Here is a 27,229-nt window from a genome sequence, read left to right as displayed (position 1 = left end):
TCTTCTATCTTTTCGCGTCTCACTCGTTCGACATGTAATCCTACGATAGCCGTTAGTAGATCGATCAATCGTTATAATTCACTAGATAATATTCGCTCCCGACCCGGAGGCAGGTCTCTCTCTCGGCCCGGACGCTCTCCGGCGGTCCGTCGGCGTTCGCGTGTGTTACGTCCGGCCGCTTCGGGGGGCCCTCGCTCCGCCACCGGAGGCCCTCCGCGGCCGGCGGACGTCTCGGACCCGGGGCCGGGTCCTGCCCGACGGGGGCGGCGCGCGCCCGGGCCGCCAGCTCGCCGGGGAGACGCATTCGCGGCCGGCTTTCGGCCGCCCAACGCTGCCGCCCTGCAGCTTTTGCGCCTCTAAACGTCCGCCGCGCCGCGGCCCGGCCCCCGGGCCGGCCGACCCGGCCGCCGGCCGACGGCGGGACCTCCCGGCCGCGGGACCCGCCGCGCTCCGCGTCCCCGGGCGGATCCGTTCGGCCGCCAGGGCGGTTTTCGTCCGGCCGCCTAAGCATAAATGACAACACTTTTCATCGGCAAAATCGACAAGCGCGCACCGACCGTCCGCGACACGGTATAAATTTTTACCGACAGGCGAGAACGAGCGCCGTCTGACGACAAATACGGGAACTAATCGTCCCCCCGCAACCGCTCTACGCTCGCTACAGAACGCAACGCAACAAGACTCGCAAGATGGCAGACACAGCAGCACCCGCGGCCGCCTCCCCCCTGCCGGCGACTCCGGCCAAGAAGGCGAAAGCGTCCGCCGCCGCCGCCTCCAAGAAGCCGAAGGCGAAGCCCTCGCACCCGAAGACGTCCGAGATGGTGAACAACGCCATTGTAACGGACCAGACGAAATAAGGTCCGAAAAAGGACCACATTTTAGGATATATTTAGTATATTTTGTATTGTGATAATAAAACGGAGCGACTCTGTCCGAGCAGCTGTCCCCATATTGAAACCCGCCAGACTGAGCGGGGAAAGGGGGCGTGGCTCCCACTACTTACGCTGGGGCCAACGGGAACCCAGCAGAAAAGTGGTGGGGGCCGCGCACGTAGGCAATAGGGGGACTAGCCCGGCAGATTAGCTCCGTATGGGTATAAATGTATGTATCCTTTGTAAAATAAATCATTCCATCCTGGACGACTGAACTTGGTGTTTTATTTCTCCGCTCGCTCTACCCTTCGCTACTCTACTGGATTCTCCCCCCTGGACTTGACTCATCGCTACGACCACGGACTACGAACCAGTACACACCTCGACCTACGCATCGGAATCGGATTTTGATAGAATATTTACTAGTAAATATTCTCACCTCTCGCCGCAGGACTTCAGAACTTCTGGGACTTACGCCCCCAGAAGCGAAGCGCTGCAGAAGTCACACCGCACCTATCAACAGTCTAAAGTGTGAGGTTTGGCGCCCCACATTTTTGGTCCTTCGAGCCGGATCGTGATCTTCTACAAGCTGGCCCACCCTGATCCTGCGCTACTACGATGCCGGCCTCCCTACGCTCTGGGAGGAACGCCGAGGAGCAGCCACTGAGACCCGCCTCGGAGCCCGAGGCCCCCGCTTCGGATGTGGATTCGGAAGCGGACAACACGCTGCATGGAGAGACGCGCTCTCACGAAAGCTCCAAAGGAACCGAAGACACCATTCGGAACCTGCGAGCTGAAATGCGGCGCGAAAGAGAAGAACATCGGAAGCAGATGAGCCAGCTGATGGCTCTCTTGACGGTGAAAGCGACGACACAGCCGGAGCCCGCGCAAAGTGGAGCGCAGGCTGGCCCGGGGACGTCGCGGCAACCGCATCCCGCGCAGTATGGAGCGCGGGCCCCCTCGGAGACGTCGCAGAATGGAATCACGGGTGCATCTCGGCAGGATGATGCACAACCGCGCGCCTTGAGCGTGCGCTCCGCCGCAGAGGATATGGATGCGGCGGCCAATGAAGACACTACACGCCGCACTACAAAGAGATGGGTCGAGCAACATGGCCGTGCAGAACCGCGCACGGGTACACACGATGACTCGACGGTGCGCCGTGAAAGGGACCGAACAAGAAAGGACGAGGACCCCCGCATCAGCGCTATGTTTGCGCGCCAGAGTGCGGGAAAGGCGCTGCCGGAGTTTGCCGGCAACCCAGTTGACTGGCCGTCATTCTACGACTACTTCTTGGATTCTACGGAATTATGTGGATTCTCAGACCCCGAGAATTTGCTTCGCCTACGGATCGCGCTGAAGGGGCGCGCCCGGGATGCAGTCGAAGCATTGATGGTGAAATCCAAGAACGTCGCAGAGATAATGGCCGCCCTCGAAAAGCAGTTCGGTCGGCCCGAAGTGTTGGTAAACGCAGTGTTTGAACAAGTGAGAAAGTTTCCGCGATTGACAAACGATTCATCTATGGACCAGATAGTGGACTATGCACTGACGGTCAGAAATGTGAAAGTGACGATCGCGAACGCGAAAAGTAGATACGTAGAAATGCCGGGCGCCCTCGGTGAGCTTGTGTCGAAGCTCGGGCCGGTGCTCCGCGCCATGTGGGTCCGCGATCGCGCAAGTGTAAAAGCGATACCAAAGATTGCCGACTTTGCAGACTGGATGATGGGATTCGCGGACAATGCCGCGGAGTGTGGCGCTTTGGAACCGGTGAAGGCGGTGAAATCTACGCGTGGAAAGGAAACGGTGTTCATAACGGAATCGCGTCCGTTCGCGGAAAAGAAGTGCGCTAAGTGCCGCCGCGGGGGACACAAGATAAACGCTTGCTCCGAGTTCGCTCAAATGGAGACAGCGGCTCGGAGGGAATTTGCGAGAGAGAAGGGGCTGTGCTACCGATGCCTGGACGGTAGACATCGCGTGCCCCAGTGTAGGAGTAACGTGAAGTGTGGTGTCGGCTCATGTACAGCCTCTCACCATAAACTCCTACACGAGGCTTCGCAAGAATCAAGCGCCGCCGGTGGTTTGAGTTACGCCGGCGGAAATCCTACGAACGACGCGTTCGTAGGGGTAATGGCAACAAAGGATTTAGTGCTATTAAAGGTGATGCCAGTGGAAATCAGTGGGCCTAAGGGTCGTGTAGTGATCGACGCCATATTAGATGAAGGCTCTACAATTACCTTAATAGACGATGACATAGCCAATCGGGTCGGCGCCCGCGGGCGCCGCGGTACGATCTCGATCCGCGGGATAAATGGAAGCAGGGAACCCGCGGACACTCGACGCGTGCAAGTGATGATCAAGGGAAATAGCGAAATCTCGTACGCTATCGGTGCAAATACCGTACGGAATTTAAATTTACCACACGCGCCGTGTATACGGACGGAAATCGAGCGGATTTCCAACGAGAACATCGTAAAAAACGTGAAACCGAAGATGATAATCGGTCAAGACAATGCGCATATAATCGTGTCGCGAGAAGTCACCATCGACGACGAAGAGATTATGCGATCCAGGACATTGCTGGGCTGGGTAGCCCATGGAAAGGTCGCCGGTCCACCGGAAGGCGAAAAATTGGCGCTCGCGGTTACAAGTGAAAGGCAAAATCCCCGCGAGCGAAGTGATACGGTGTCGAGTCGGGCCGCCAGCGAGAGCGGCCGAGATTGCGGTTCGGTGGTGCCGAACCCGACCGCCGAAGGACGCCACGATGGATGCTGCAAGAAGATCGAAGAATTGGTGAAATCGAACTTCGCAGTGGACTCCTTAGGAGTAACTGGCGCCGTGCGTGAAGATAGGCAAATGACGCGCGCGCGAGCAATTATGCAAGCCACATCGAGACCCCTACCAGATGGCCATTGGGAGACGGGACTGCTGTGGAAAGAAGAAGGCGTGTGGTTGCCCGATAACAGGCAACACGCTTTGAGCCGCCTAGAAGGCGTAGAACGGAAGCTAAGAGGAAATAAAGAGCTTGCCGCAGCCTATCATGAAAAGATGGAAGCATACCTTCAGAAAGGGTACGCTACGGAGGTTCCCGCAAGTGAAGCGGCTGTTAGAGTACCCAGGCAGTGGTACTTGCCGCACTTTGCGGTGGTAAACCCTAAAAAACCCACCAAGATTAGGGTGGTTTTCGACGCCGCGAGCCAATACAAAGGCACGTCCCTCAACGACAAATTAATGGCGGGACCGGATCTGTTGTCTTCGCTATTGGGCAACATTTTCCGGTTCCGAGAGGGAAAAATAGCGCTCGCGGCAGATATATGCGAAATGTTCCTCCAAATAAAAATAAGGGAAGAGGATCAACGCTCGCAACTCTATTTGTGGAGAAAGAGGCCCGAGGAGGCACCACGAACATTCAAGATGACGTCGATGACGTTTGGAGCCGCGTGCTCACCGAGCAGCGCGCAGTACGTGCGCAATGCAGTGGCTGACAGGAGCCAGAAGGAGTTCCCGGAAGCGGTAGCGGCGTGCAAGTCGAAATTCTACATGGACGACTACTTGGACGCGGTGGAAGATGCCGCTACCGCAGAGAAGATGGTCCGGGAAGTATCCGAGGTGCTCCGGAGGGGCGGCTTCCGCCTGATGAATTGGGCGAGTAACGGACACGGGGTTCTCCGTTCAGTGCCGAAGGAAGCGCGCGCCGCGTCAGCCACACCTATAAGCATCAAAGAAGCCCACACAACAACGGATATCAGTGGCGAATACACCGGGAGGGTGCTAGGTATAGCATGGAAGCCGACCGCGGACGTATTCGTGTACCAGTTTGAAGACCCGCTCAGCCAAAATGAAGAGGATTGGCCCACAAAAAGGGGATTGCTGAGCGCGGTGATGCGGATCTTCGATCCTGTCGGCTTCCTCGGATGCCTGATTATCCGCTCGAAGATACTCTTGCAGGATGTGTGGAGGGCACACACCAACTGGGATGAGCGGATACGGGAAGACCACAAAGCGAGGTGGCAAAATTGGGTCGCGCAAGTCAAAGGGGTGAATTGCGCGATACCCAGATGCTCGGTCGTCGACCGACGGAACAGTAGAAAATTGCATCTGTTCAGCGACGCATCCGAAACGGCGTGCTGCGCAGTGGCATACATGACCGAATGCACCAATGAGGGGCACAAGACTACCTTCATAAGTAGTAAGTGCAAAGTGACACCACTGAAGGTGGTGTCCATTCCACGGCTCGAACTACAGGGTGCGCTCATGGCGGCCAGATTGGCGGCCACCATCAGGCGCGAGACCCAGTGCGCCGTGCAAAAAACGTTTTACTGGACTGATTCCACGACAGTCCTATGTTGGATAAGGTCGGAGCCGCGAAGATTCTCCACTTTCGTGGCGAATAGACTCGGGGAGATCGACGAGCTAACGAATGCCACGGAGTGGAGATGGGTTCCGACCCAATTAAACCCGGCGGACATCGGCACGAGGGACGGTCCGCCCATCGACTTGTCGCCCGAAGGAACGTGGTTCCGGGGCCCGACGTTCCTAAACCAGGAAGAGGATTGCTGGCCTCGGGAAAGAGAACCGACCCACACACCTGACGACAAGATATTAGAGAAAAAGGCGGACGTCTTGATGATGTCCGTCGCGGGAAACGAGGCACTGCCGGTACCTCAGAGATTCTCGTCATGGAGCCGGCTGATACGAGCGACAGCATGGATGCTACGTTTCATAAGGAAGAGCCGCCGACAAGGAGACGTCCGCGAAGTAGGCGAACTGACGGCCGAGGAGCTGGAAAATGCTGAGCTCCGGTGGGTACGTCAGTCGCAAGCGGACGCGTTCGGCGGCGACAGGGACAGCCTGGCACGGGGGGAGCGGCTGCCGGCGCGCAGCCGCCTCTACAAATTGGTTCCCCACATGGACGAGCGGGACGTGATCAAAATGGGAACGCGTCTTCAATACATAGGGGCCACAGAAGGCCAGAGGGTGCCGGTAATTCTGGACGGCACCCACTACTACACAAAACTCCTTTTGGAGGACTATCACAAGAGGGCAGGACACCCTGGGATAGAGAGAGTCCTCAGCGACGTTCGGCAAAACTTCTACGTCATAAAGCTGAGGAGAGTCCTGAGAAGCATTGGTCATAAGTGCGTGACATGCAAATTGCGCCGAGGGCGGGCCAACATCCCGCAGATGGGACAGATACCGCCGGCGAGAGTCGCCAGCCACATGAGAGCATTCACACATTGCGGGCTCGACTATTTTGGTCCGATGTGGGTAACAATTGGGCGGCGCCGGGAGAAAAGGTACGGAGTGTTGTTCACGTGCATGACAACGAGAGCGGTGCACCTCGAGCTGGCATCGTCCCTGACGAGTGACGCGGCTATCCAGGCCATAAGGAGGATGACCGCCAGAAGGGGCCAGCCGAGGGTGATACACTCCGACAACGGTACGAACTTCCACGGCGCCGATAAAGAGATGCGGGAGGCAATAGCGGACCTCCACGCCAACTCCAGACTACATGCAGAACTGGCCAACATGCAGATACGGTGGGAATTCATTCCACCGTCCTCACCACATATGGGTGGTGCATGGGAGCGGTTAGTGCGCTCAGTGAAAGTGGCACTAACGGCCGTACTTCGGGAACAGGCCCCGAGGGAAGAAACATTGCAGACAGCGTTCGCGGAAGCGGAGTTCAGCGTGAATAGCCGTCCACTGAGTCATGTGTCAGTGGACCCAAAAGATGAGACCCCGCTGACGCCGAACCACTTTCTGATCGGATCTGCAGGCGAACGAGCACACCTAGCCTTCTACCCGAAGGACGCCGAGACGGTGTGTCTAAGGAAGCAGTGGAGGATAGCCCAGCAGCTAGCAGATAAATTTTGGAGACGCTGGCTGGGCGAGTTCCTCCCAACGATGGCGCAGAGGCGGAAGTGGCTCGAGCGGGCGGAACCACTACAGGTCGGCGACGTGGTCGTCATCGCCGACCCAGCCTCACCGCGCAACCACTGGCCCAAGGGAAGAATAACGGGAACGCGCCTTGCAGCGGATGGCCAGGTCCGGACGGCGCGAGTTACCACGGCAACCGGAGAGTACGTGCGCCCCGCTGTACGACTCATCCCACTGCTGCGGAGTGATCCCCCCGCTGATGGTCCTGCAGAAGAAAAAGATGCCCCGACGACTTCGCGACGCGGCATCGGGGGGAGTGTAACGGACCAGACGAAATAAGGTCCGAAAAAGGACCACATTTTAGGATATATTTAGTATATTTTGTATTGTGATAATAAAACGGAGCGACTCTGTCCGAGCAGCTGTCCCCATATTGAAACCCGCCAGACTGAGCGGGGAAAGGGGGCGTGGCTCCCACTACTTACGCTGGGGCCAACGGGAACCCAGCAGAAAAGTGGTGGGGGCCGCGCACGTAGGCAATAGGGGGACTAGCCCGGCAGATTAGCTCCGTATGGGTATAAATGTATGTATCCTTTGTAAAATAAATCATTCCATCCTGGACGACTGAACTTGGTGTTTTATTTCTCCGCTCGCTCTACCCTTCGCTACTCTACTGGATTCTCCCCCCTGGACTTGACTCATCGCTACGACCACGGACTACGAACCAGTACACACCTCGACCTACGCATCGGAATCGGATTTTGATAGAATATTTACTAGTAAATATTCTCACCTCTCGCCGCAGGACTTCAGAACTTCTGGGACTTACGCCCCCAGAAGCGAAGCGCTGCAGAAGTCACACCGCACCTATCAACAGTCTAAAGTGTGAGGTTTGGCGCCCCACAGCCATCAAGGAGCTGAAGGAGCGCGGCGGCTCCTCCCTGCAGGCCATCAAGAAGTACATCTCGGCCAACTACAAGGTCGACGCGGACAAGCTGGCCCCGTTCATCAAGAAGTACCTCAAGGGGGCCGTCGAATCCGGCGCCCTGGTGCAGACGAAGGGCAAGGGAGCGTCCGGTTCGTTCAAGCTGGAGGCGAGCAAGGCGAAGGCGTCGGCCGGCGGGGCCAAGAAGAAGAGCAAGCCCGCCGCGTCCGCCGCTTCCAAGAAGCGCGCCGCCCCCGCCAAGGAGAAGAAGCCGGCCGCGGAGAAGTCATCCGCCGCCGCCGCCGCCGCGAAGAAGAAGCCCGCCAAGAAGGCGGCCGCGGCTCCCGCCAAGGCGAAGAAGGCCGCCGCCTCCCCGGCAGCCAAGAAGGCGGCCGCGAAGAAGGCCGCCCCCGCCAAGGCGAAGAGCCCGACCAAGGCGAAGAAGACCGCCAAGCCGCCCACCAAGAAGCCCAAGGCGCCGAAGCCCAAGAAGGCCGCCGCCCCGAAGGCCAAGCCCGCGGCAAAGAAGGCCGCCCCGAAGAAGTAGGGGTGGAGTCGTCTTTGTCGTCGTCGCCGCAGCAGCCGCCGTTGCATATTGTCATATTGCACAGATCACGCAGAAGAGTCAAAAAGCCCTTGTCAGGGCTACCAAACGATTCACACACACACCTATTCGGAACACGCTCAGTCGTCTTTCGTGACTTTCGTGAATTTTCATTATTATTTATTTTCATCGAAATGGGATGATTTATTAAATATCTCTCGTATACCATATACGAACTACATGCACTCCCATGCCACACGAGCGTTCACACTCCGGCCTAGAATATTTCGCTCGACAGTCATTAGTCAGCGGACGTTGCGTCATAATATAAAATATAATATATATCGATACAAAGTACAACAGTTTTTGAAAGAAAAGGCAACGCCGCGCGCGCCACCTGCAAAACTATTCACACAAACGCATCCGGATCACGCGTAGTCGGATCGTTGTCACGTGAATATGGGATGACCTACTATTAATCTCTCTCTCCTTGTATACGCGTACACTCCCACGACACGTGATTGTTTCCGGCCTGGAATCTTTCACTCGAGAGTGATTAGCGACGTTACTTACGCCCACAATATACATACATTGTATAAGTAAGTAAACTAAGTTTGAGTTCTCTCTGGTCGTAACAGCTGTCACCGTTTCCAGGCGAAACAGCTGTCACCCTTTTGCTGTCACTCTCATTTCTTTTATGTTTTTTTTTATTAAGACTCCCAAATTTGCGTCGCGTATTATAATATGTACATTTATATAAACATGAATACAATTCAGGAAAGGATAGAGAGAGAGAGCGAGAGTGAAAAAAAAATCAATGATTTGTACGCACTATCATCGTGTGCGGATACCCCGCTCCCTTGCGGTTCTCGAAGCCGTACGAGAGAGAAAAAAGAAAGAAATAAAGCAAAGCTCTATCCATCCACGTAGGTAATTGTATTGTGTTATTTAAATTTCGAAAAGCGAAAAACGGTTACGACATGGGTCGGTCAGGCAGTTGTTGGCCCTGAGAAGGGCCGTTTTTTGTTTTCAAATCGCATTCACATCGCGCGTAGCAGCGCGGTGCGGTGGTGGCGGTGGCGTGCGGGCGTCGGGACGGCCGGGGCGAATGTATCTCGCGCTGCGTGCGGTGCGGTGAAGAGCGGTGAAGAGCGGTGAAGAGCGGCGAAGATCGGCGACTTAACCTCCGAAACCGTACAGGGTGCGGCCCTGGCGCTTCAGGGCGTAGACGACGTCCATGGCGGTGACGGTCTTCCTCTTGGCGTGCTCGGTGTAGGTGACCGCGTCCCTGATCACGTTCTCGAGGAACACCTTCAGGACGCCGCGCGTCTCCTCGTAGATGAGACCGGAGATGCGCTTGACGCCGCCTCGGCGGGCCAGACGGCGGATGGCCGGCTTCGTGATGCCCTGGATGTTATCGCGGAGGACTTTCCTGTGTCGCTTGGCGCCTCCTTTCCCCAGACCTTTTCCTCCCTTTCCGCGACCGGTCATCTTCTCTGCGTGTGGTCTTCTTTTCGGTTACAGTAGTCGCTGCTCGCACGGTGCTCTACCGTGCGTGTGTAGGATTCGTGTGGCGTTTTTCGCCGGCCGGGGCCGCTTTTATGCACCAGACGTGCGCCCGCGTCTCCCCTCGCCGCCGAGCGATCCGACAGCTACGACGACACGCGCGCCGTCTCACTCTCGCGCGCGAGCAGCGAGGGCGAGAGGCGAGAGGATCGGCGCGACTCGGTATCGCGTCACGCGAATATATGTCTCAGTTTGTTATATGCATAACATTATTCCAGGCTAGGTTTTGAGTGTTTTTCGTAATTTTTCTGCATGCACATTTCTCCGGGGAGGATGCGATTGTTTCTCCACTCTATCTCCCGTCTCGCTTCACCGTCGAGCCCGTCCCGTCCCGTCCCGTCCCGTCCCGTCCCGTCCCGTCCCGTCCCCTCCGTCCCGCCCGACCGCCCGGCGGTTGGGAATATTCGAATCGGCCAATGGCGTCGGCCCATCCCCCCCCACGGGGGAGACGGTATTTTCGATAAATATGACGCGCCCGGGAAATTTTTCCGAATAGAGAGAAGAATCCTACTCAGCTACAGCCATGGCACGTACGAAGCAGACCGCTCGCAAGTCCACCGGGGGCAAGGCGCCCAGGAAGCAGCTGGCCACGAAGGCGGCCCGCAAGAGCGCCCCGGCCACCGGCGGCGTGAAGAAGCCCCATCGCTACAGGCCCGGCACGGTCGCGCTCAGGGAGATCCGCCGCTACCAGAAGAGCACCGAGCTGCTGATCCGCAAGCTCCCCTTCCAGCGCCTGGTGCGCGAGATCGCCCAGGACTTCAAGACCGACCTCCGCTTCCAGAGCTCGGCCGTCATGGCCCTGCAGGAGGCGAGCGAGGCCTACCTGGTCGGCCTCTTCGAGGACACGAACCTGTGCGCGATCCACGCCAAGCGCGTCACCATCATGCCCAAGGACATCCAGCTGGCCAGGCGCATCCGAGGCGAGCGCGCCTAAGCGAGCTCTATGCGACGAGACGCGGCACGATTTTCGGTCGGTCGGTCGATCGGTCTGATTGACTAACACGCAGTACAGTGGTATCGGGCGGCCGTCACCTCGACCCGTTCCGATCGGTCGATCGATTCGAATAAAAATGGTCCTTTTCAGGACCGCATACACCTTAATCATCCACAATCGAATTCGCCAGCAGTATGATTTTGATACTCGTAGCAGTATGATTTCGATACTTGAGTAAAAAAAAAAAAAAAATATATATAATAATAATAATAATAATAATAACTTCCAATAAATTAATATGTATTTTACTCGCGAATCAATAGTAATTTTAAACATTCAAATCACGCAAGAGTACCGGAACGTACGATTTATTAATTTCATTATCGTCTCAGCGCTGAGATCATGTCGCATTTCGTTTTAATTACCTAACGTCCAAGCGCGACACGGCTCATCATGACCCTACTCAGGCTTTGACTCTTATTAATTTCATATATTTCACGAGTGAAAATTCTAAACAAAAACACTCGCCGAGATCATCTCGTATTGACACGCGTCGTAAGTTGCGTGCGCCGGGCGCTTTACCCATCGCGCATTCATTTACTTGCGATTTTTATTCATTTCATTATCAGTGTTTCTAGCATATCATATCGGTACTACCATACTATACCACAATTCAGGTCCGCGCACACGGACGGAACGGTCCTAGCGCGCTTCGGATATATTTCTTAAATGTACATAAATAATGAGAATAGTTATAAAATCAGCGAACGGGTAACGATTGGCAATAAATACATGTGGCGGTCCTGAAAAGGACCTTTGTGTACACTACTCTGCGAGATGATGATGAAACGGGCGGAGGAGTCCGGGGAGTAGAGAGAGAAGAGTGGAGGATGAGCGGGCGCAGAATCATCATTCTTACGCCTTCTTCTCGGTCTTCTTGGGCAGGAGCACGGCCTGGATGTTGGGCAGGACGCCTCCCTGGGCGATGGTCACCCCGGAGAGCAGCTTGTTCAGCTCCTCGTCGTTGCGAATGGCCAACTGAAGATGACGGGGGATGATCCTCGTCTTCTTGTTATCCCTGGCGGCGTTGCCGGCCAACTCCAGCACCTCGGCGGCCAGGTACTCCATGACGGCGGCCAGGTACACGGGCGCACCGGCGCCGACCCTCTCGGCGTAGTTGCCCTTCCTGAGCAGCCTGTGGATACGGCCGACGGGGAACTGCAGACCGGCGCGGTTCGAGCGGGACTTTGCCTTTCCCTTCACTTTGCCTCCCTTTCCGCGACCCGACATGGCGAGTGGTCGGAGATCTGAACTGGTTCTCTGCGATATGCGAAGCGAGGATGTGCGAGCTGGAGTGCGCGCACGTTGCGACCGTCGAGAGGTGAGTCAAGTCAAGTCAATGGCGAAAACGGGCGCACACACCTTATTTACGCCCTCCGCGAAGCGCACGCAGCGCCGCCGGGACCGGTCCCGCGGGGGGACCCTCCCCTGCCGCCGGCCCGGACGGCCCGACCGGCGGCCCTGGCTGGGTGCGCCGACCGAAGTGACAAAAACGGTCGATTTTTCAGTTTGCGCCACGCACACCGCACAGTACAGACAGTCCACCGCGACTCCTCTGCTCCACTCTACGCCGCATCTATTCCGAGATAAGAAGAGACAATGCCGCCCAAGACGAGCGGAAAGGCAGCCAAGAAGTCGGGCAAGGCCCAGAAGAACATCTCCAAGGGGGACAAGAAGAAGTCGAAGCGCAGGAGGAAGGAGAGCTACGCCATCTACATCTACAAGGTGCTCAAGCAGGTGCATCCCGACACCGGAATCTCCAGTAAGGCGATGAGCATCATGAACAGCTTCGTGAACGACATCTTCGAGCGCATCGCCGCCGAGGCGTCCCGTCTCGCCCACTACAACAAGAGGTCGACGATCACCAGCAGGGAGATCCAGACCGCCGTCAGGCTGCTGCTGCCCGGGGAGCTGGCCAAGCACGCCGTCAGCGAGGGCACCAAGGCCGTCACCAAGTACACCAGCTCCAAGTAGGCGCCAGCGCCAGCGCCAGCGCGTTGAAACACGACGCGACACGCACACGGACGCGCGATATTCGTCTGCACCGAATATTGTAATCTATACACACCGACATCGTCATCATCATAATAATCATCGACATCAACAGCGCCGTCGTCGTCTACGTTAAACCATCTAATACAGCGCAATTAACAAAGGTCCTTATCAGGACCACCACACGAATAATCCAAATACTTACTGCAAATATATTATACTATAGACAGATGTGTGTGTAAATAATAACTACGATAATAGAACGAGAAGCGCAACAGTGATAAGCGCCCCGTAACGGATCGCGCAACCGGCCGCGCCGCGGTGCGCGGCGATTGCCTATCGCACGATTAGCCGGGCGTCCGATCAAAATTGTCCTTTTTTTATATAAAAAATCATATACGTACGCATGTATATTATATATATACACATTTTTTTCTCCTTCTTTTTATTTGGCCGTTGTTTCGGTTGCAAAATTGCTGTCACCTTTCGCAGTTTTTTGTTTTTGGTTTTTTTTTTTTCCCCGAGCGGAACTGCTGTGATTTTTTTTTGAGTTCTCTCTGGTCGTAACAGCTGTCACCTTCTTCTTCTTCTTCAGTTTTAGGGCGAAACAGCTGTCACCCTTTTCAGGCGAAACAGCTGTCACCCTTTTGCTGTCACTTTCATTTCTTTTATGTTTTTTTTTTTTTGACTCCCAAATTTGCGTCGCGTATTATGATATGTACATTTATATAAACATGAATACAATTCAGGAAAGGATAGAGAGAGAGAGCGAGAGTGAAAAAAAATCAATGATTTCTACGTACTATCATCGTGTGCGGATACTCCGCTCCCTTGCGGTTCTCGAAGCCGTACGATTCTATCATACTATCGTACGTACGGTGCCATATCCTCGAGGGCCTCTTCGACATGTCACCTTACCTAGTCATTTTTTTTTTTTTTTTTTTTTCCCCCTTTCCTTCGCTTCTTCTTCATTCTTTATGCATACTAATATACACCTGACAACTATTCTCATTACAAATACCATTTCCGATCACCTACCGAACTCGCCCCGACATTCGACATACATACATACACATCTTCAACAGTAGATACACGTTTTTATTTTTCATATTTCATTTAATACATATTCCTATTATCACATATTGTTATTATTGTTCTTCTTCACGCGTATCATCGTCATCGTCGTCATCGTCGGTCGTACGCACCGCTACGGCGACACGAATCATCATCATCGTCGCATCTCACCCGATTATATATCATCATCATCCCGATTTCGATTTTTTTTTTTTTTTTTTTTTTTTTTATAAGTCGATGACGTTTCACTTTTTACAGAACGAGCCTACTACTGCGCGCGGAGCTCGCGTCATTTTGCACGTAGACCGGAATCATTCATACTTATTATCGGTCTGTTTTATTCGTTCTTTCTTTTCTATTCATCTACTTCTATCATTCTCCCAACTCCTCTTTTTCCTTTCTTTATTTATATTTTTTCTAACTTCTATTCTTCTTTCTTTCACTTACGCCTTCCGATGATTCTACTACTACTACTACTACTACTATCCATCCCATTCGTGATACGATTCCTCGCAAACGACGGATCGTTATTATATTAATGTATTTTTTTTTTTTTTTAATTCTATTCTTTTCTTCTATCTTTTCGCGTCTCACTCGTTCGACATGTAATCCTACGATAGCCGTTAGTAGATCGATCAATCGTTATAATTCACTAGATAATATTCGCTCCCGACCCGGAGGCAGGTCTCTCTCTCGGCCCGGACGCTCTCCGGCGGTCCGTCGGCGTTCGCGTGTGTTACGTCCGGCCGCTTCGGGGGGCCCTCGCTCCGCCACCGGAGGCCCTCCGCGGCCGGCGGACGTCTCGGACCCGGGGCCGGGTCCTGCCCGACGGGGGCGGCGCGCGCCCGGGCCGCCAGCTCGCCGGGGAGACGCATTCGCGGCCGGCTTTCGGCCGCCCAACGCTGCCGCCCTGCAGCTTTTGCGCCTCTAAACGTCCGCCGCGCCGCGGCCCGGCCCCCGGGCCGGCCGACCCGGCCGCCGGCCGACGGCGGGACCTCCCGGCCGCGGGACCCGCCGCGCTCCGCGTCCCCGGGCGGATCCGTTCGGCCGCCAGGGCGGTTTTCGTCCGGCCGCCTAAGCATAAATGACAACACTTTTCATCGGCAAAATCGACAAGCGCGCACCGACCGTCCGCGACACGGTATAAATTTTTACCGACAGGCGAGAACGAGCGCCGTCTGACGACAAATACGGGAACTAATCGTCCCCCCGCAACCGCTCTACGCTCGCTACAGAACGCAACGCAACAAGACTCGCAAGATGGCAGACACAGCAGCACCCGCGGCCGCCTCCCCCCTGCCGGCGACTCCGGCCAAGAAGGCGAAAGCGTCCGCCGCCGCCGCCTCCAAGAAGCCGAAGGCGAAGCCCTCGCACCCGAAGACGTCCGAGATGGTGAACAACGCCATCAAGGAGCTGAAGGAGCGCGGCGGCTCCTCCCTGCAGGCCATCAAGAAGTACATCTCGGCCAACTACAAGGTCGACGCGGACAAGCTGGCCCCGTTCATCAAGAAGTACCTCAAGGGGGCCGTCGAATCCGGCGCCCTGGTGCAGACGAAGGGCAAGGGAGCGTCCGGTTCGTTCAAGCTGGAGGCGAGCAAGGCGAAGGCGTCGGCCGGCGGGGCCAAGAAGAAGAGCAAGCCCGCCGCGTCCGCCGCTTCCAAGAAGCGCGCCGCCCCCGCCAAGGAGAAGAAGCCGGCCGCGGAGAAGTCATCCGCCGCCGCCGCCGCCGCGAAGAAGAAGCCCGCCAAGAAGGCGGCCGCGGCTCCCGCCAAGGCGAAGAAGGCCGCCGCCTCCCCGGCAGCCAAGAAGGCGGCCGCGAAGAAGGCCGCCCCCGCCAAGGCGAAGAGCCCGACCAAGGCGAAGAAGACCGCCAAGCCGCCCACCAAGAAGCCCAAGGCGCCGAAGCCCAAGAAGGCCGCCGCCCCGAAGGCCAAGCCCGCGGCAAAGAAGGCCGCCCCGAAGAAGTAGGGGTGGAGTCGTCTTTGTCGTCGTCGCCGCAGCAGCCGCCGTTGCATATTGTCATATTGCACAGATCACGCAGAAGAGTCAAAAAGCCCTTGTCAGGGCTACCAAACGATTCACACACACACCTATTCGGAACACGCTCAGTCGTCTTTCGTGACTTTCGTGAATTTTCATTATTATTTATTTTCATCGAAATGGGATGATTTATTAAATATCTCTCGTATACCATATACGAACTACATGCACTCCCATGCCACACGAGCGTTCACACTCCGGCCTAGAATATTTCGCTCGACAGTCATTAGTCAGCGGACGTTGCGTCATAATATAAAATATAATATATATCGATACAAAGTACAACAGTTTTTGAAAGAAAAGGCAACGCCGCGCGCGCCACCTGCAAAACTATTCACACAAACGCATCCGGATCACGCGTAGTCGGATCGTTGTCACGTGAATATGGGATGACCTACTATTAATCTCTCTCTCCTTGTATACGCGTACACTCCCACGACACGTGATTGTTTCCGGCCTGGAATCTTTCACTCGAGAGTGATTAGCGACGTTACTTACGCCCACAATATACATACATTGTATAAGTAAGTAAACTAAGTTTGAGTTCTCTCTGGTCGTAACAGCTGTCACCGTTTCCAGGCGAAACAGCTGTCACCCTTTTGCTGTCACTCTCATTTCTTTTATGTTTTTTTTTATTAAGACTCCCAAATTTGCGTCGCGTATTATAATATGTACATTTATATAAACATGAATACAATTCAGGAAAGGATAGAGAGAGAGAGCGAGAGTGAAAAAAAAATCAATGATTTGTACGCACTATCATCGTGTGCGGATACCCCGCTCCCTTGCGGTTCTCGAAGCCGTACGAGAGAGAAAAAAGAAAGAAATAAAGCAAAGCTCTATCCATCCACGTAGGTAATTGTATTGTGTTATTTAAATTTCGAAAAGCGAAAAACGGTTACGACATGGGTCGGTCAGGCAGTTGTTGGCCCTGAGAAGGGCCGTTTTTTGTTTTCAAATCGCATTCACATCGCGCGTAGCAGCGCGGTGCGGTGGTGGCGGTGGCGTGCGGGCGTCGGGACGGCCGGGGCGAATGTATCTCGCGCTGCGTGCGGTGCGGTGAAGAGCGGTGAAGAGCGGTGAAGAGCGGCGAAGATCGGCGACTTAACCTCCGAAACCGTACAGGGTGCGGCCCTGGCGCTTCAGGGCGTAGACGACGTCCATGGCGGTGACGGTCTTCCTCTTGGCGTGCTCGGTGTAGGTGACCGCGTCCCTGATCACGTTCTCGAGGAACACCTTCAGGACGCCGCGCGTCTCCTCGTAGATGAGACCGGAGATGCGCTTGACGCCGCCTCGGCGGGCCAGACGGCGGATGGCCGGCTTCGTGATGCCCTGGATGTTATCGCGGAGGACTTTCCTGTGTCGCTTGGCGCCTCCTTTCCCCAGACCTTTTCCTCCCTTTCCGCGACCGGTCATCTTCTCTGCGTGTGGTCTTCTTTTCGGTTACAGTAGTCGCTGCTCGCACGGTGCTCTACCGTGCGTGTGTAGGATTCGTGTGGCGTTTTTCGCCGGCCGGGGCCGCTTTTATGCACCAGACGTGCGCCCGCGTCTCCCCTCGCCGCCGAGCGATCCGACAGCTACGACGACACGCGCGCCGTCTCACTCTCGCGCGCGAGCAGCGAGGGCGAGAGGCGAGAGGATCGGCGCGACTCGGTATCGCGTCACGCGAATATATGTCTCAGTTTGTTATATGCATAACATTATTCCAGGCTAGGTTTTGAGTGTTTTTCGTAATTTTTCTGCATGCACATTTCTCCGGGGAGGATGCGATTGTTTCTCCACTCTATCTCCCGTCTCGCTTCACCGTCGAGCCCGTCCCGTCCCGTCCCGTCCCGTCCCGTCCCGTCCCGTCCCGTCCCGTCCCCTCCGTCCCGCCCGACCGCCCGGCGGTTGGGAATATTCGAATCGGCCAATGGCGTCGGCCCATCCCCCCCCACGGGGGAGACGGTATTTTCGATAAATATGACGCGCCCGGGAAATTTTTCCGAATAGAGAGAAGAATCCTACTCAGCTACAGCCATGGCACGTACGAAGCAGACCGCTCGCAAGTCCACCGGGGGCAAGGCGCCCAGGAAGCAGCTGGCCACGAAGGCGGCCCGCAAGAGCGCCCCGGCCACCGGCGGCGTGAAGAAGCCCCATCGCTACAGGCCCGGCACGGTCGCGCTCAGGGAGATCCGCCGCTACCAGAAGAGCACCGAGCTGCTGATCCGCAAGCTCCCCTTCCAGCGCCTGGTGCGCGAGATCGCCCAGGACTTCAAGACCGACCTCCGCTTCCAGAGCTCGGCCGTCATGGCCCTGCAGGAGGCGAGCGAGGCCTACCTGGTCGGCCTCTTCGAGGACACGAACCTGTGCGCGATCCACGCCAAGCGCGTCACCATCATGCCCAAGGACATCCAGCTGGCCAGGCGCATCCGAGGCGAGCGCGCCTAAGCGAGCTCTATGCGACGAGACGCGGCACGATTTTCGGTCGGTCGGTCGATCGGTCTGATTGACTAACACGCAGTACAGTGGTATCGGGCGGCCGTCACCTCGACCCGTTCCGATCGGTCGATCGATTCGAATAAAAATGGTCCTTTTCAGGACCGCATACACCTTAATCATCCACAATCGAATTCGCCAGCAGTATGATTTTGATACTCGTAGCAGTATGATTTCGATACTTGAGTAAAAAAAAAAAAAAAATATATATAATAATAATAATAATAATAATAACTTCCAATAAATTAATATGTATTTTACTCGCGAATCAATAGTAATTTTAAACATTCAAATCACGCAAGAGTACCGGAACGTACGATTTATTAATTTCATTATCGTCTCAGCGCTGAGATCATGTCGCATTTCGTTTTAATTACCTAACGTCCAAGCGCGACACGGCTCATCATGACCCTACTCAGGCTTTGACTCTTATTAATTTCATATATTTCACGAGTGAAAATTCTAAACAAAAACACTCGCCGAGATCATCTCGTATTGACACGCGTCGTAAGTTGCGTGCGCCGGGCGCTTTACCCATCGCGCATTCATTTACTTGCGATTTTTATTCATTTCATTATCAGTGTTTCTAGCATATCATATCGGTACTACCATACTATACCACAATTCAGGTCCGCGCACACGGACGGAACGGTCCTAGCGCGCTTCGGATATATTTCTTAAATGTACATAAATAATGAGAATAGTTATAAAATCAGCGAACGGGTAACGATTGGCAATAAATACATGTGGCGGTCCTGAAAAGGACCTTTGTGTACACTACTCTGCGAGATGATGATGAAACGGGCGGAGGAGTCCGGGGAGTAGAGAGAGAAGAGTGGAGGATGAGCGGGCGCAGAATCATCATTCTTACGCCTTCTTCTCGGTCTTCTTGGGCAGGAGCACGGCCTGGATGTTGGGCAGGACGCCTCCCTGGGCGATGGTCACCCCGGAGAGCAGCTTGTTCAGCTCCTCGTCGTTGCGAATGGCCAACTGAAGATGACGGGGGATGATCCTCGTCTTCTTGTTATCCCTGGCGGCGTTGCCGGCCAACTCCAGCACCTCGGCGGCCAGGTACTCCATGACGGCGGCCAGGTACACGGGCGCACCGGCGCCGACCCTCTCGGCGTAGTTGCCCTTCCTGAGCAGCCTGTGGATACGGCCGACGGGGAACTGCAGACCGGCGCGGTTCGAGCGGGACTTTGCCTTTCCCTTCACTTTGCCTCCCTTTCCGCGACCCGACATGGCGAGTGGTCGGAGATCTGAACTGGTTCTCTGCGATATGCGAAGCGAGGATGTGCGAGCTGGAGTGCGCGCACGTTGCGACCGTCGAGAGGTGAGTCAAGTCAAGTCAATGGCGAAAACGGGCGCACACACCTTATTTACGCCCTCCGCGAAGCGCACGCAGCGCCGCCGGGACCGGTCCCGCGGGGGGACCCTCCCCTGCCGCCGGCCCGGACGGCCCGACCGGCGGCCCTGGCTGGGTGCGCCGACCGAAGTGACAAAAACGGTCGATTTTTCAGTTTGCGCCACGCACACCGCACAGTACAGACAGTCCACCGCGACTCCTCTGCTCCACTCTACGCCGCATCTATTCCGAGATAAGAAGAGACAATGCCGCCCAAGACGAGCGGAAAGGCAGCCAAGAAGTCGGGCAAGGCCCAGAAGAACATCTCCAAGGGGGACAAGAAGAAGTCGAAGCGCAGGAGGAAGGAGAGCTACGCCATCTACATCTACAAGGTGCTCAAGCAGGTGCATCCCGACACCGGAATCTCCAGTAAGGCGATGAGCATCATGAACAGCTTCGTGAACGACATCTTCGAGCGCATCGCCGCCGAGGCGTCCCGTCTCGCCCACTACAACAAGAGGTCGACGATCACCAGCAGGGAGATCCAGACCGCCGTCAGGCTGCTGCTGCCCGGGGAGCTGGCCAAGCACGCCGTCAGCGAGGGCACCAAGGCCGTCACCAAGTACACCAGCTCCAAGTAGGCGCCAGCGCCAGCGCCAGCGCGTTGAAACACGACGCGACACGCACACGGACGCGCGATATTCGTCTGCACCGAATATTGTAATCTATACACACCGACATCGTCATCATCATAATAATCATCGACATCAACAGCGCCGTCGTCGTCTACGTTAAACCATCTAATACAGCGCAATTAACAAAGGTCCTTATCAGGACCACCACACGAATAATCCAAATACTTACTGCAAATATATTATACTATAGACAGATGTGTGTGTAAATAATAACTACGATAATAGAACGAGAAGCGCAACAGTGATAAGCGCCCCGTAACGGATCGCGCAACCGGCCGCGCCGCGGTGCGCGGCGATTGCCTATCGCACGATTAGCCGGGCGTCCGATCAAAATTGTCCTTTTTTTATATAAAAAATCATATACGTACGCATGTATATTATATATATACACATTTTTTTCTCCTTCTTTTTATTTGGCCGTTGTTTCGGTTGCAAAATTGCTGTCACCTTTCGCAGTTTTTTGTTTTTGGTTTTTTTTTTTTCCCCGAGCGGAACTGCTGTGATTTTTTTTTGAGTTCTCTCTGGTCGTAACAGCTGTCACCTTCTTCTTCTTCTTCAGTTTTAGGGCGAAACAGCTGTCACCCTTTTCAGGCGAAACAGCTGTCACCCTTTTGCTGTCACTTTCATTTCTTTTATGTTTTTTTTTTTTTGACTCCCAAATTTGCGTCGCGTATTATGATATGTACATTTATATAAACATGAATACAATTCAGGAAAGGATAGAGAGAGAGAGCGAGAGTGAAAAAAAATCAATGATTTCTACGTACTATCATCGTGTGCGGATACTCCGCTCCCTTGCGGTTCTCGAAGCCGTACGATTCTATCATACTATCGTACGTACGGTGCCATATCCTCGAGGGCCTCTTCGACATGTCACCTTACCTAGTCATTTTTTTTTTTTTTTTTTTTTCCCCCTTTCCTTCGCTTCTTCTTCATTCTTTATGCATACTAATATACACCTGACAACTATTCTCATTACAAATACCATTTCCGATCACCTACCGAACTCGCCCCGACATTCGACATACATACATACACATCTTCAACAGTAGATACACGTTTTTATTTTTCATATTTCATTTAATACATATTCCTATTATCACATATTGTTATTATTGTTCTTCTTCACGCGTATCATCGTCATCGTCGTCATCGTCGGTCGTACGCACCGCTACGGCGACACGAATCATCATCATCGTCGCATCTCACCCGATTATATATCATCATCATCCCGATTTCGATTTTTTTTTTTTTTTTTTTTTTTTTTATAAGTCGATGACGTTTCACTTTTTACAGAACGAGCCTACTACTGCGCGCGGAGCTCGCGTCATTTTGCACGTAGACCGGAATCATTCATACTTATTATCGGTCTGTTTTATTCGTTCTTTCTTTTCTATTCATCTACTTCTATCATTCTCCCAACTCCTCTTTTTCCTTTCTTTATTTATATTTTTTCTAACTTCTATTCTTCTTTCTTTCACTTACGCCTTCCGATGATTCTACTACTACTACTACTACTACTATCCATCCCATTCGTGATACGATTCCTCGCAAACGACGGATCGTTATTATATTAATGTATTTTTTTTTTTTTTTAATTCTATTCTTTTCTTCTATCTTTTCGCGTCTCACTCGTTCGACATGTAATCCTACGATAGCCGTTAGTAGATCGATCAATCGTTATAATTCACTAGATAATATTCGCTCCCGACCCGGAGGCAGGTCTCTCTCTCGGCCCGGACGCTCTCCGGCGGTCCGTCGGCGTTCGCGTGTGTTACGTCCGGCCGCTTCGGGGGGCCCTCGCTCCGCCACCGGAGGCCCTCCGCGGCCGGCGGACGTCTCGGACCCGGGGCCGGGTCCTGCCCGACGGGGGCGGCGCGCGCCCGGGCCGCCAGCTCGCCGGGGAGACGCATTCGCGGCCGGCTTTCGGCCGCCCAACGCTGCCGCCCTGCAGCTTTTGCGCCTCTAAACGTCCGCCGCGCCGCGGCCCGGCCCCCGGGCCGGCCGACCCGGCCGCCGGCCGACGGCGGGACCTCCCGGCCGCGGGACCCGCCGCGCTCCGCGTCCCCGGGCGGATCCGTTCGGCCGCCAGGGCGGTTTTCGTCCGGCCGCCTAAGCATAAATGACAACACTTTTCATCGGCAAAATCGACAAGCGCGCACCGACCGTCCGCGACACGGTATAAATTTTTACCGACAGGCGAGAACGAGCGCCGTCTGACGACAAATACGGGAACTAATCGTCCCCCCGCAACCGCTCTACGCTCGCTACAGAACGCAACGCAACAAGACTCGCAAGATGGCAGACACAGCAGCACCCGCGGCCGCCTCCCCCCTGCCGGCGACTCCGGCCAAGAAGGCGAAAGCGTCCGCCGCCGCCGCCTCCAAGAAGCCGAAGGCGAAGCCCTCGCACCCGAAGACGTCCGAGATGGTGAACAACGCCATCAAGGAGCTGAAGGAGCGCGGCGGCTCCTCCCTGCAGGCCATCAAGAAGTACATCTCGGCCAACTACAAGGTCGACGCGGACAAGCTGGCCCCGTTCATCAAGAAGTACCTCAAGGGGGCCGTCGAATCCGGCGCCCTGGTGCAGACGAAGGGCAAGGGAGCGTCCGGTTCGTTCAAGCTGGAGGCGAGCAAGGCGAAGGCGTCGGCCGGCGGGGCCAAGAAGAAGAGCAAGCCCGCCGCGTCCGCCGCTTCCAAGAAGCGCGCCGCCCCCGCCAAGGAGAAGAAGCCGGCCGCGGAGAAGTCATCCGCCGCCGCCGCCGCCGCGAAGAAGAAGCCCGCCAAGAAGGCGGCCGCGGCTCCCGCCAAGGCGAAGAAGGCCGCCGCCTCCCCGGCAGCCAAGAAGGCGGCCGCGAAGAAGGCCGCCCCCGCCAAGGCGAAGAGCCCGACCAAGGCGAAGAAGACCGCCAAGCCGCCCACCAAGAAGCCCAAGGCGCCGAAGCCCAAGAAGGCCGCCGCCCCGAAGGCCAAGCCCGCGGCAAAGAAGGCCGCCCCGAAGAAGTAGGGGTGGAGTCGTCTTTGTCGTCGTCGCCGCAGCAGCCGCCGTTGCATATTGTCATATTGCACAGATCACGCAGAAGAGTCAAAAAGCCCTTGTCAGGGCTACCAAACGATTCACACACACACCTATTCGGAACACGCTCAGTCGTCTTTCGTGACTTTCGTGAATTTTCATTATTATTTATTTTCATCGAAATGGGATGATTTATTAAATATCTCTCGTATACCATATACGAACTACATGCACTCCCATGCCACACGAGCGTTCACACTCCGGCCTAGAATATTTCGCTCGACAGTCATTAGTCAGCGGACGTTGCGTCATAATATAAAATATAATATATATCGATACAAAGTACAACAGTTTTTGAAAGAAAAGGCAACGCCGCGCGCGCCACCTGCAAAACTATTCACACAAACGCATCCGGATCACGCGTAGTCGGATCGTTGTCACGTGAATATGGGATGACCTACTATTAATCTCTCTCTCCTTGTATACGCGTACACTCCCACGACACGTGATTGTTTCCGGCCTGGAATCTTTCACTCGAGAGTGATTAGCGACGTTACTTACGCCCACAATATACATACATTGTATAAGTAAGTAAACTAAGTTTGAGTTCTCTCTGGTCGTAACAGCTGTCACCGTTTCCAGGCGAAACAGCTGTCACCCTTTTGCTGTCACTCTCATTTCTTTTATGTTTTTTTTTATTAAGACTCCCAAATTTGCGTCGCGTATTATAATATGTACATTTATATAAACATGAATACAATTCAGGAAAGGATAGAGAGAGAGAGCGAGAGTGAAAAAAAAATCAATGATTTGTACGCACTATCATCGTGTGCGGATACCCCGCTCCCTTGCGGTTCTCGAAGCCGTACGAGAGAGAAAAAAGAAAGAAATAAAGCAAAGCTCTATCCATCCACGTAGGTAATTGTATTGTGTTATTTAAATTTCGAAAAGCGAAAAACGGTTACGACATGGGTCGGTCAGGCAGTTGTTGGCCCTGAGAAGGGCCGTTTTTTGTTTTCAAATCGCATTCACATCGCGCGTAGCAGCGCGGTGCGGTGGTGGCGGTGGCGTGCGGGCGTCGGGACGGCCGGGGCGAATGTATCTCGCGCTGCGTGCGGTGCGGTGAAGAGCGGTGAAGAGCGGTGAAGAGCGGCGAAGATCGGCGACTTAACCTCCGAAACCGTACAGGGTGCGGCCCTGGCGCTTCAGGGCGTAGACGACGTCCATGGCGGTGACGGTCTTCCTCTTGGCGTGCTCGGTGTAGGTGACCGCGTCCCTGATCACGTTCTCGAGGAACACCTTCAGGACGCCGCGCGTCTCCTCGTAGATGAGACCGGAGATGCGCTTGACGCCGCCTCGGCGGGCCAGACGGCGGATGGCCGGCTTCGTGATGCCCTGGATGTTATCGCGGAGGACTTTCCTGTGTCGCTTGGCGCCTCCTTTCCCCAGACCTTTTCCTCCCTTTCCGCGACCGGTCATCTTCTCTGCGTGTGGTCTTCTTTTCGGTTACAGTAGTCGCTGCTCGCACGGTGCTCTACCGTGCGTGTGTAGGATTCGTGTGGCGTTTTTCGCCGGCCGGGGCCGCTTTTATGCACCAGACGTGCGCCCGCGTCTCCCCTCGCCGCCGAGCGATCCGACAGCTACGACGACACGCGCGCCGTCTCACTCTCGCGCGCGAGCAGCGAGGGCGAGAGGCGAGAGGATCGGCGCGACTCGGTATCGCGTCACGCGAATATATGTCTCAGTTTGTTATATGCATAACATTATTCCAGGCTAGGTTTTGAGTGTTTTTCGTAATTTTTCTGCATGCACATTTCTCCGGGGAGGATGCGATTGTTTCTCCACTCTATCTCCCGTCTCGCTTCACCGTCGAGCCCGTCCCGTCCCGTCCCGTCCCGTCCCGTCCCGTCCCGTCCCGTCCCTCCGTCCCGCCCGACCGCCCGGCGGTTGGGAATATTCGAATCGGCCAATGGCGTCGGCCCATCCCCCCCCACGGGGGAGACGGTATTTTCGATAAATATGACGCGCCCGGGAAATTTTTCCGAATAGAGAGAAGAATCCTACTCAGCTACAGCCATGGCACGTACGAAGCAGACCGCTCGCAAGTCCACCGGGGGCAAGGCGCCCAGGAAGCAGCTGGCCACGAAGGCGGCCCGCAAGAGCGCCCCGGCCACCGGCGGCGTGAAGAAGCCCCATCGCTACAGGCCCGGCACGGTCGCGCTCAGGGAGATCCGCCGCTACCAGAAGAGCACCGAGCTGCTGATCCGCAAGCTCCCCTTCCAGCGCCTGGTGCGCGAGATCGCCCAGGACTTCAAGACCGACCTCCGCTTCCAGAGCTCGGCCGTCATGGCCCTGCAGGAGGCGAGCGAGGCCTACCTGGTCGGCCTCTTCGAGGACACGAACCTGTGCGCGATCCACGCCAAGCGCGTCACCATCATGCCCAAGGACATCCAGCTGGCCAGGCGCATCCGAGGCGAGCGCGCCTAAGCGAGCTCTATGCGACGAGACGCGGCACGATTTTCGGTCGGTCGGTCGATCGGTCTGATTGACTAACACGCAGTACAGTGGTATCGGGCGGCCGTCACCTCGACCCGTTCCGATCGGTCGATCGATTCGAATAAAAATGGTCCTTTTCAGGACCGCATACACCTTAATCATCCACAATCGAATTCGCCAGCAGTATGATTTTGATACTCGTAGCAGTATGATTTCGATACTTGAGTAAAAAAAAAAAAAAAATATATATAATAATAATAATAATAATAATAACTTCCAATAAATTAATATGTATTTTACTCGCGAATCAATAGTAATTTTAAACATTCAAATCACGCAAGAGTACCGGAACGTACGATTTATTAATTTCATTATCGTCTCAGCGCTGAGATCATGTCGCATTTCGTTTTAATTACCTAACGTCCAAGCGCGACACGGCTCATCATGACCCTACTCAGGCTTTGACTCTTATTAATTTCATATATTTCACGAGTGAAAATTCTAAACAAAAACACTCGCCGAGATCATCTCGTATTGACACGCGTCGTAAGTTGCGTGCGCCGGGCGCTTTACCCATCGCGCATTCATTTACTTGCGATTTTTATTCATTTCATTATCAGTGTTTCTAGCATATCATATCGGTACTACCATACTATACCACAATTCAGGTCCGCGCACACGGACGGAACGGTCCTAGCGCGCTTCGGATATATTTCTTAAATGTACATAAATAATGAGAATAGTTATAAAATCAGCGAACGGGTAACGATTGGCAATAAATACATGTGGCGGTCCTGAAAAGGACCTTTGTGTACACTACTCTGCGAGATGATGATGAAACGGGCGGAGGAGTCCGGGGAGTAGAGAGAGAAGAGTGGAGGATGAGCGGGCGCAGAATCATCATTCTTACGCCTTCTTCTCGGTCTTCTTGGGCAGGAGCACGGCCTGGATGTTGGGCAGGACGCCTCCCTGGGCGATGGTCACCCCGGAGAGCAGCTTGTTCAGCTCCTCGTCGTTGCGAATGGCCAACTGAAGATGACGGGGGATGATCCTCGTCTTCTTGTTATCCCTGGCGGCGTTGCCGGCCAACTCCAGCACCTCGGCGGCCAGGTACTCCATGACGGCGGCCAGGTACACGGGCGCACCGGCGCCGACCCTCTCGGCGTAGTTGCCCTTCCTGAGCAGCCTGTGGATACGGCCGACGGGGAACTGCAGACCGGCGCGGTTCGAGCGGGACTTTGCCTTTCCCTTCACTTTGCCTCCCTTTCCGCGACCCGACATGGCGAGTGGTCGGAGATCTGAACTGGTTCTCTGCA

The 27,229-nt window shown here is 54.8% G+C and overlaps 14 protein-coding genes across 14 annotated transcripts; 8 read left to right on the top strand and 6 right to left on the bottom strand.

Annotated features, from left to right (window-relative positions):
* The first annotated feature begins 1,490 nt into the window (after nt 1-1,490).
* On the top strand, nt 1,491-8,341 carry LOC148307193 (uncharacterized). Its single transcript, XM_088263791.1, has 2 exons — nt 1,491-6,952; nt 7,555-8,341. The coding sequence occupies exons 1-2, from the start codon at nt 1,491-1,493 to the stop codon at nt 8,219-8,221; spliced, it is 6,129 nt and encodes a 2,042-aa protein (XP_088119917.1). The 3' UTR covers nt 8,222-8,341.
* Nucleotides 8,342-9,085: 744 nt separating this feature from the next.
* On the bottom strand, nt 9,086-9,790 carry LOC148307192 (histone H4). Its single transcript, XM_088263766.1, has one exon. It carries the CDS (start codon nt 9,707-9,709, stop codon nt 9,398-9,400), a length of 312 nt encoding a protein of 103 aa, XP_088119892.1. The 5' UTR covers nt 9,710-9,790; the 3' UTR covers nt 9,086-9,397.
* A 427-nt stretch (nt 9,791-10,217) lies between these two features.
* LOC148307191 (histone H3) lies at nt 10,218-10,718 on the top strand. Its single transcript, XM_088263829.1, has one exon. The coding sequence runs from the start codon at nt 10,308-10,310 to the stop codon at nt 10,716-10,718; it is 411 nt and encodes a 136-aa protein (XP_088119955.1). The 5' UTR covers nt 10,218-10,307.
* Nucleotides 10,719-11,520: 802 nt separating this feature from the next.
* Nucleotides 11,521-12,358, bottom strand: LOC148307190 (histone H2A). Its single transcript, XM_088263734.1, has one exon. It carries the CDS (start codon nt 12,006-12,008, stop codon nt 11,634-11,636), a length of 375 nt encoding a protein of 124 aa, XP_088119860.1. The 5' UTR covers nt 12,009-12,358; the 3' UTR covers nt 11,521-11,633.
* LOC148307189 (histone H2B) lies at nt 12,350-12,752 on the top strand. Its single transcript, XM_088263735.1, has one exon. The coding sequence runs from the start codon at nt 12,378-12,380 to the stop codon at nt 12,750-12,752; it is 375 nt and encodes a 124-aa protein (XP_088119861.1). The 5' UTR covers nt 12,350-12,377.
* A 2,273-nt stretch (nt 12,753-15,025) lies between these two features.
* Nucleotides 15,026-15,918, top strand: LOC148307188 (uncharacterized). The gene has a single exon (XM_088263772.1). It carries the CDS (start codon nt 15,105-15,107, stop codon nt 15,810-15,812), a length of 708 nt encoding a protein of 235 aa, XP_088119898.1. The 5' UTR covers nt 15,026-15,104; the 3' UTR covers nt 15,813-15,918.
* A 758-nt stretch (nt 15,919-16,676) lies between these two features.
* LOC148307187 (histone H4) lies at nt 16,677-17,381 on the bottom strand. Its single transcript, XM_088263765.1, has one exon. The coding sequence runs from the start codon at nt 17,298-17,300 to the stop codon at nt 16,989-16,991; it is 312 nt and encodes a 103-aa protein (XP_088119891.1). The 5' UTR covers nt 17,301-17,381; the 3' UTR covers nt 16,677-16,988.
* A 432-nt stretch (nt 17,382-17,813) lies between these two features.
* Nucleotides 17,814-18,314, top strand: LOC148307186 (histone H3). The gene has a single exon (XM_088263827.1). It carries the CDS (start codon nt 17,904-17,906, stop codon nt 18,312-18,314), a length of 411 nt encoding a protein of 136 aa, XP_088119953.1. The 5' UTR covers nt 17,814-17,903.
* Nucleotides 18,315-19,116: 802 nt separating this feature from the next.
* LOC148307185 (histone H2A) lies at nt 19,117-19,954 on the bottom strand. Its single transcript, XM_088263736.1, has one exon. The coding sequence runs from the start codon at nt 19,602-19,604 to the stop codon at nt 19,230-19,232; it is 375 nt and encodes a 124-aa protein (XP_088119862.1). The 5' UTR covers nt 19,605-19,954; the 3' UTR covers nt 19,117-19,229.
* Nucleotides 19,946-20,348, top strand: LOC148307184 (histone H2B). Its single transcript, XM_088263737.1, has one exon. It carries the CDS (start codon nt 19,974-19,976, stop codon nt 20,346-20,348), a length of 375 nt encoding a protein of 124 aa, XP_088119863.1. The 5' UTR covers nt 19,946-19,973.
* Nucleotides 20,349-22,621: 2,273 nt separating this feature from the next.
* LOC148307183 (uncharacterized) lies at nt 22,622-23,514 on the top strand. The gene has a single exon (XM_088263771.1). The coding sequence runs from the start codon at nt 22,701-22,703 to the stop codon at nt 23,406-23,408; it is 708 nt and encodes a 235-aa protein (XP_088119897.1). The 5' UTR covers nt 22,622-22,700; the 3' UTR covers nt 23,409-23,514.
* Nucleotides 23,515-24,272: 758 nt separating this feature from the next.
* On the bottom strand, nt 24,273-24,977 carry LOC148307182 (histone H4). The gene has a single exon (XM_088263767.1). It carries the CDS (start codon nt 24,894-24,896, stop codon nt 24,585-24,587), a length of 312 nt encoding a protein of 103 aa, XP_088119893.1. The 5' UTR covers nt 24,897-24,977; the 3' UTR covers nt 24,273-24,584.
* Nucleotides 24,978-25,403: 426 nt separating this feature from the next.
* LOC148307181 (histone H3) lies at nt 25,404-25,904 on the top strand. The gene has a single exon (XM_088263830.1). The coding sequence runs from the start codon at nt 25,494-25,496 to the stop codon at nt 25,902-25,904; it is 411 nt and encodes a 136-aa protein (XP_088119956.1). The 5' UTR covers nt 25,404-25,493.
* Nucleotides 25,905-26,707: 803 nt separating this feature from the next.
* On the bottom strand, nt 26,708-27,221 carry LOC148307180 (histone H2A). The gene has a single exon (XM_088263753.1). It carries the CDS (start codon nt 27,192-27,194, stop codon nt 26,820-26,822), a length of 375 nt encoding a protein of 124 aa, XP_088119879.1. The 5' UTR covers nt 27,195-27,221; the 3' UTR covers nt 26,708-26,819.
* Between the last annotated feature and the right edge of the window lie 8 nt (nt 27,222-27,229).

Source organism: Brachycentrus maculatus, unplaced genomic scaffold (genome assembly GCF_059751285.1).
Source record: "Brachycentrus maculatus isolate JH-2025_06_01 unplaced genomic scaffold, ASM5975128v1 h1tg000203l, whole genome shotgun sequence".
Classification (NCBI taxonomy): domain Eukaryota; kingdom Metazoa; phylum Arthropoda; class Insecta; order Trichoptera; family Brachycentridae; genus Brachycentrus; species Brachycentrus maculatus.
The sequence above is the reverse complement of the archived record's forward strand: the minus strand, read 5'-3'. Positions and strand labels throughout refer to the sequence as shown.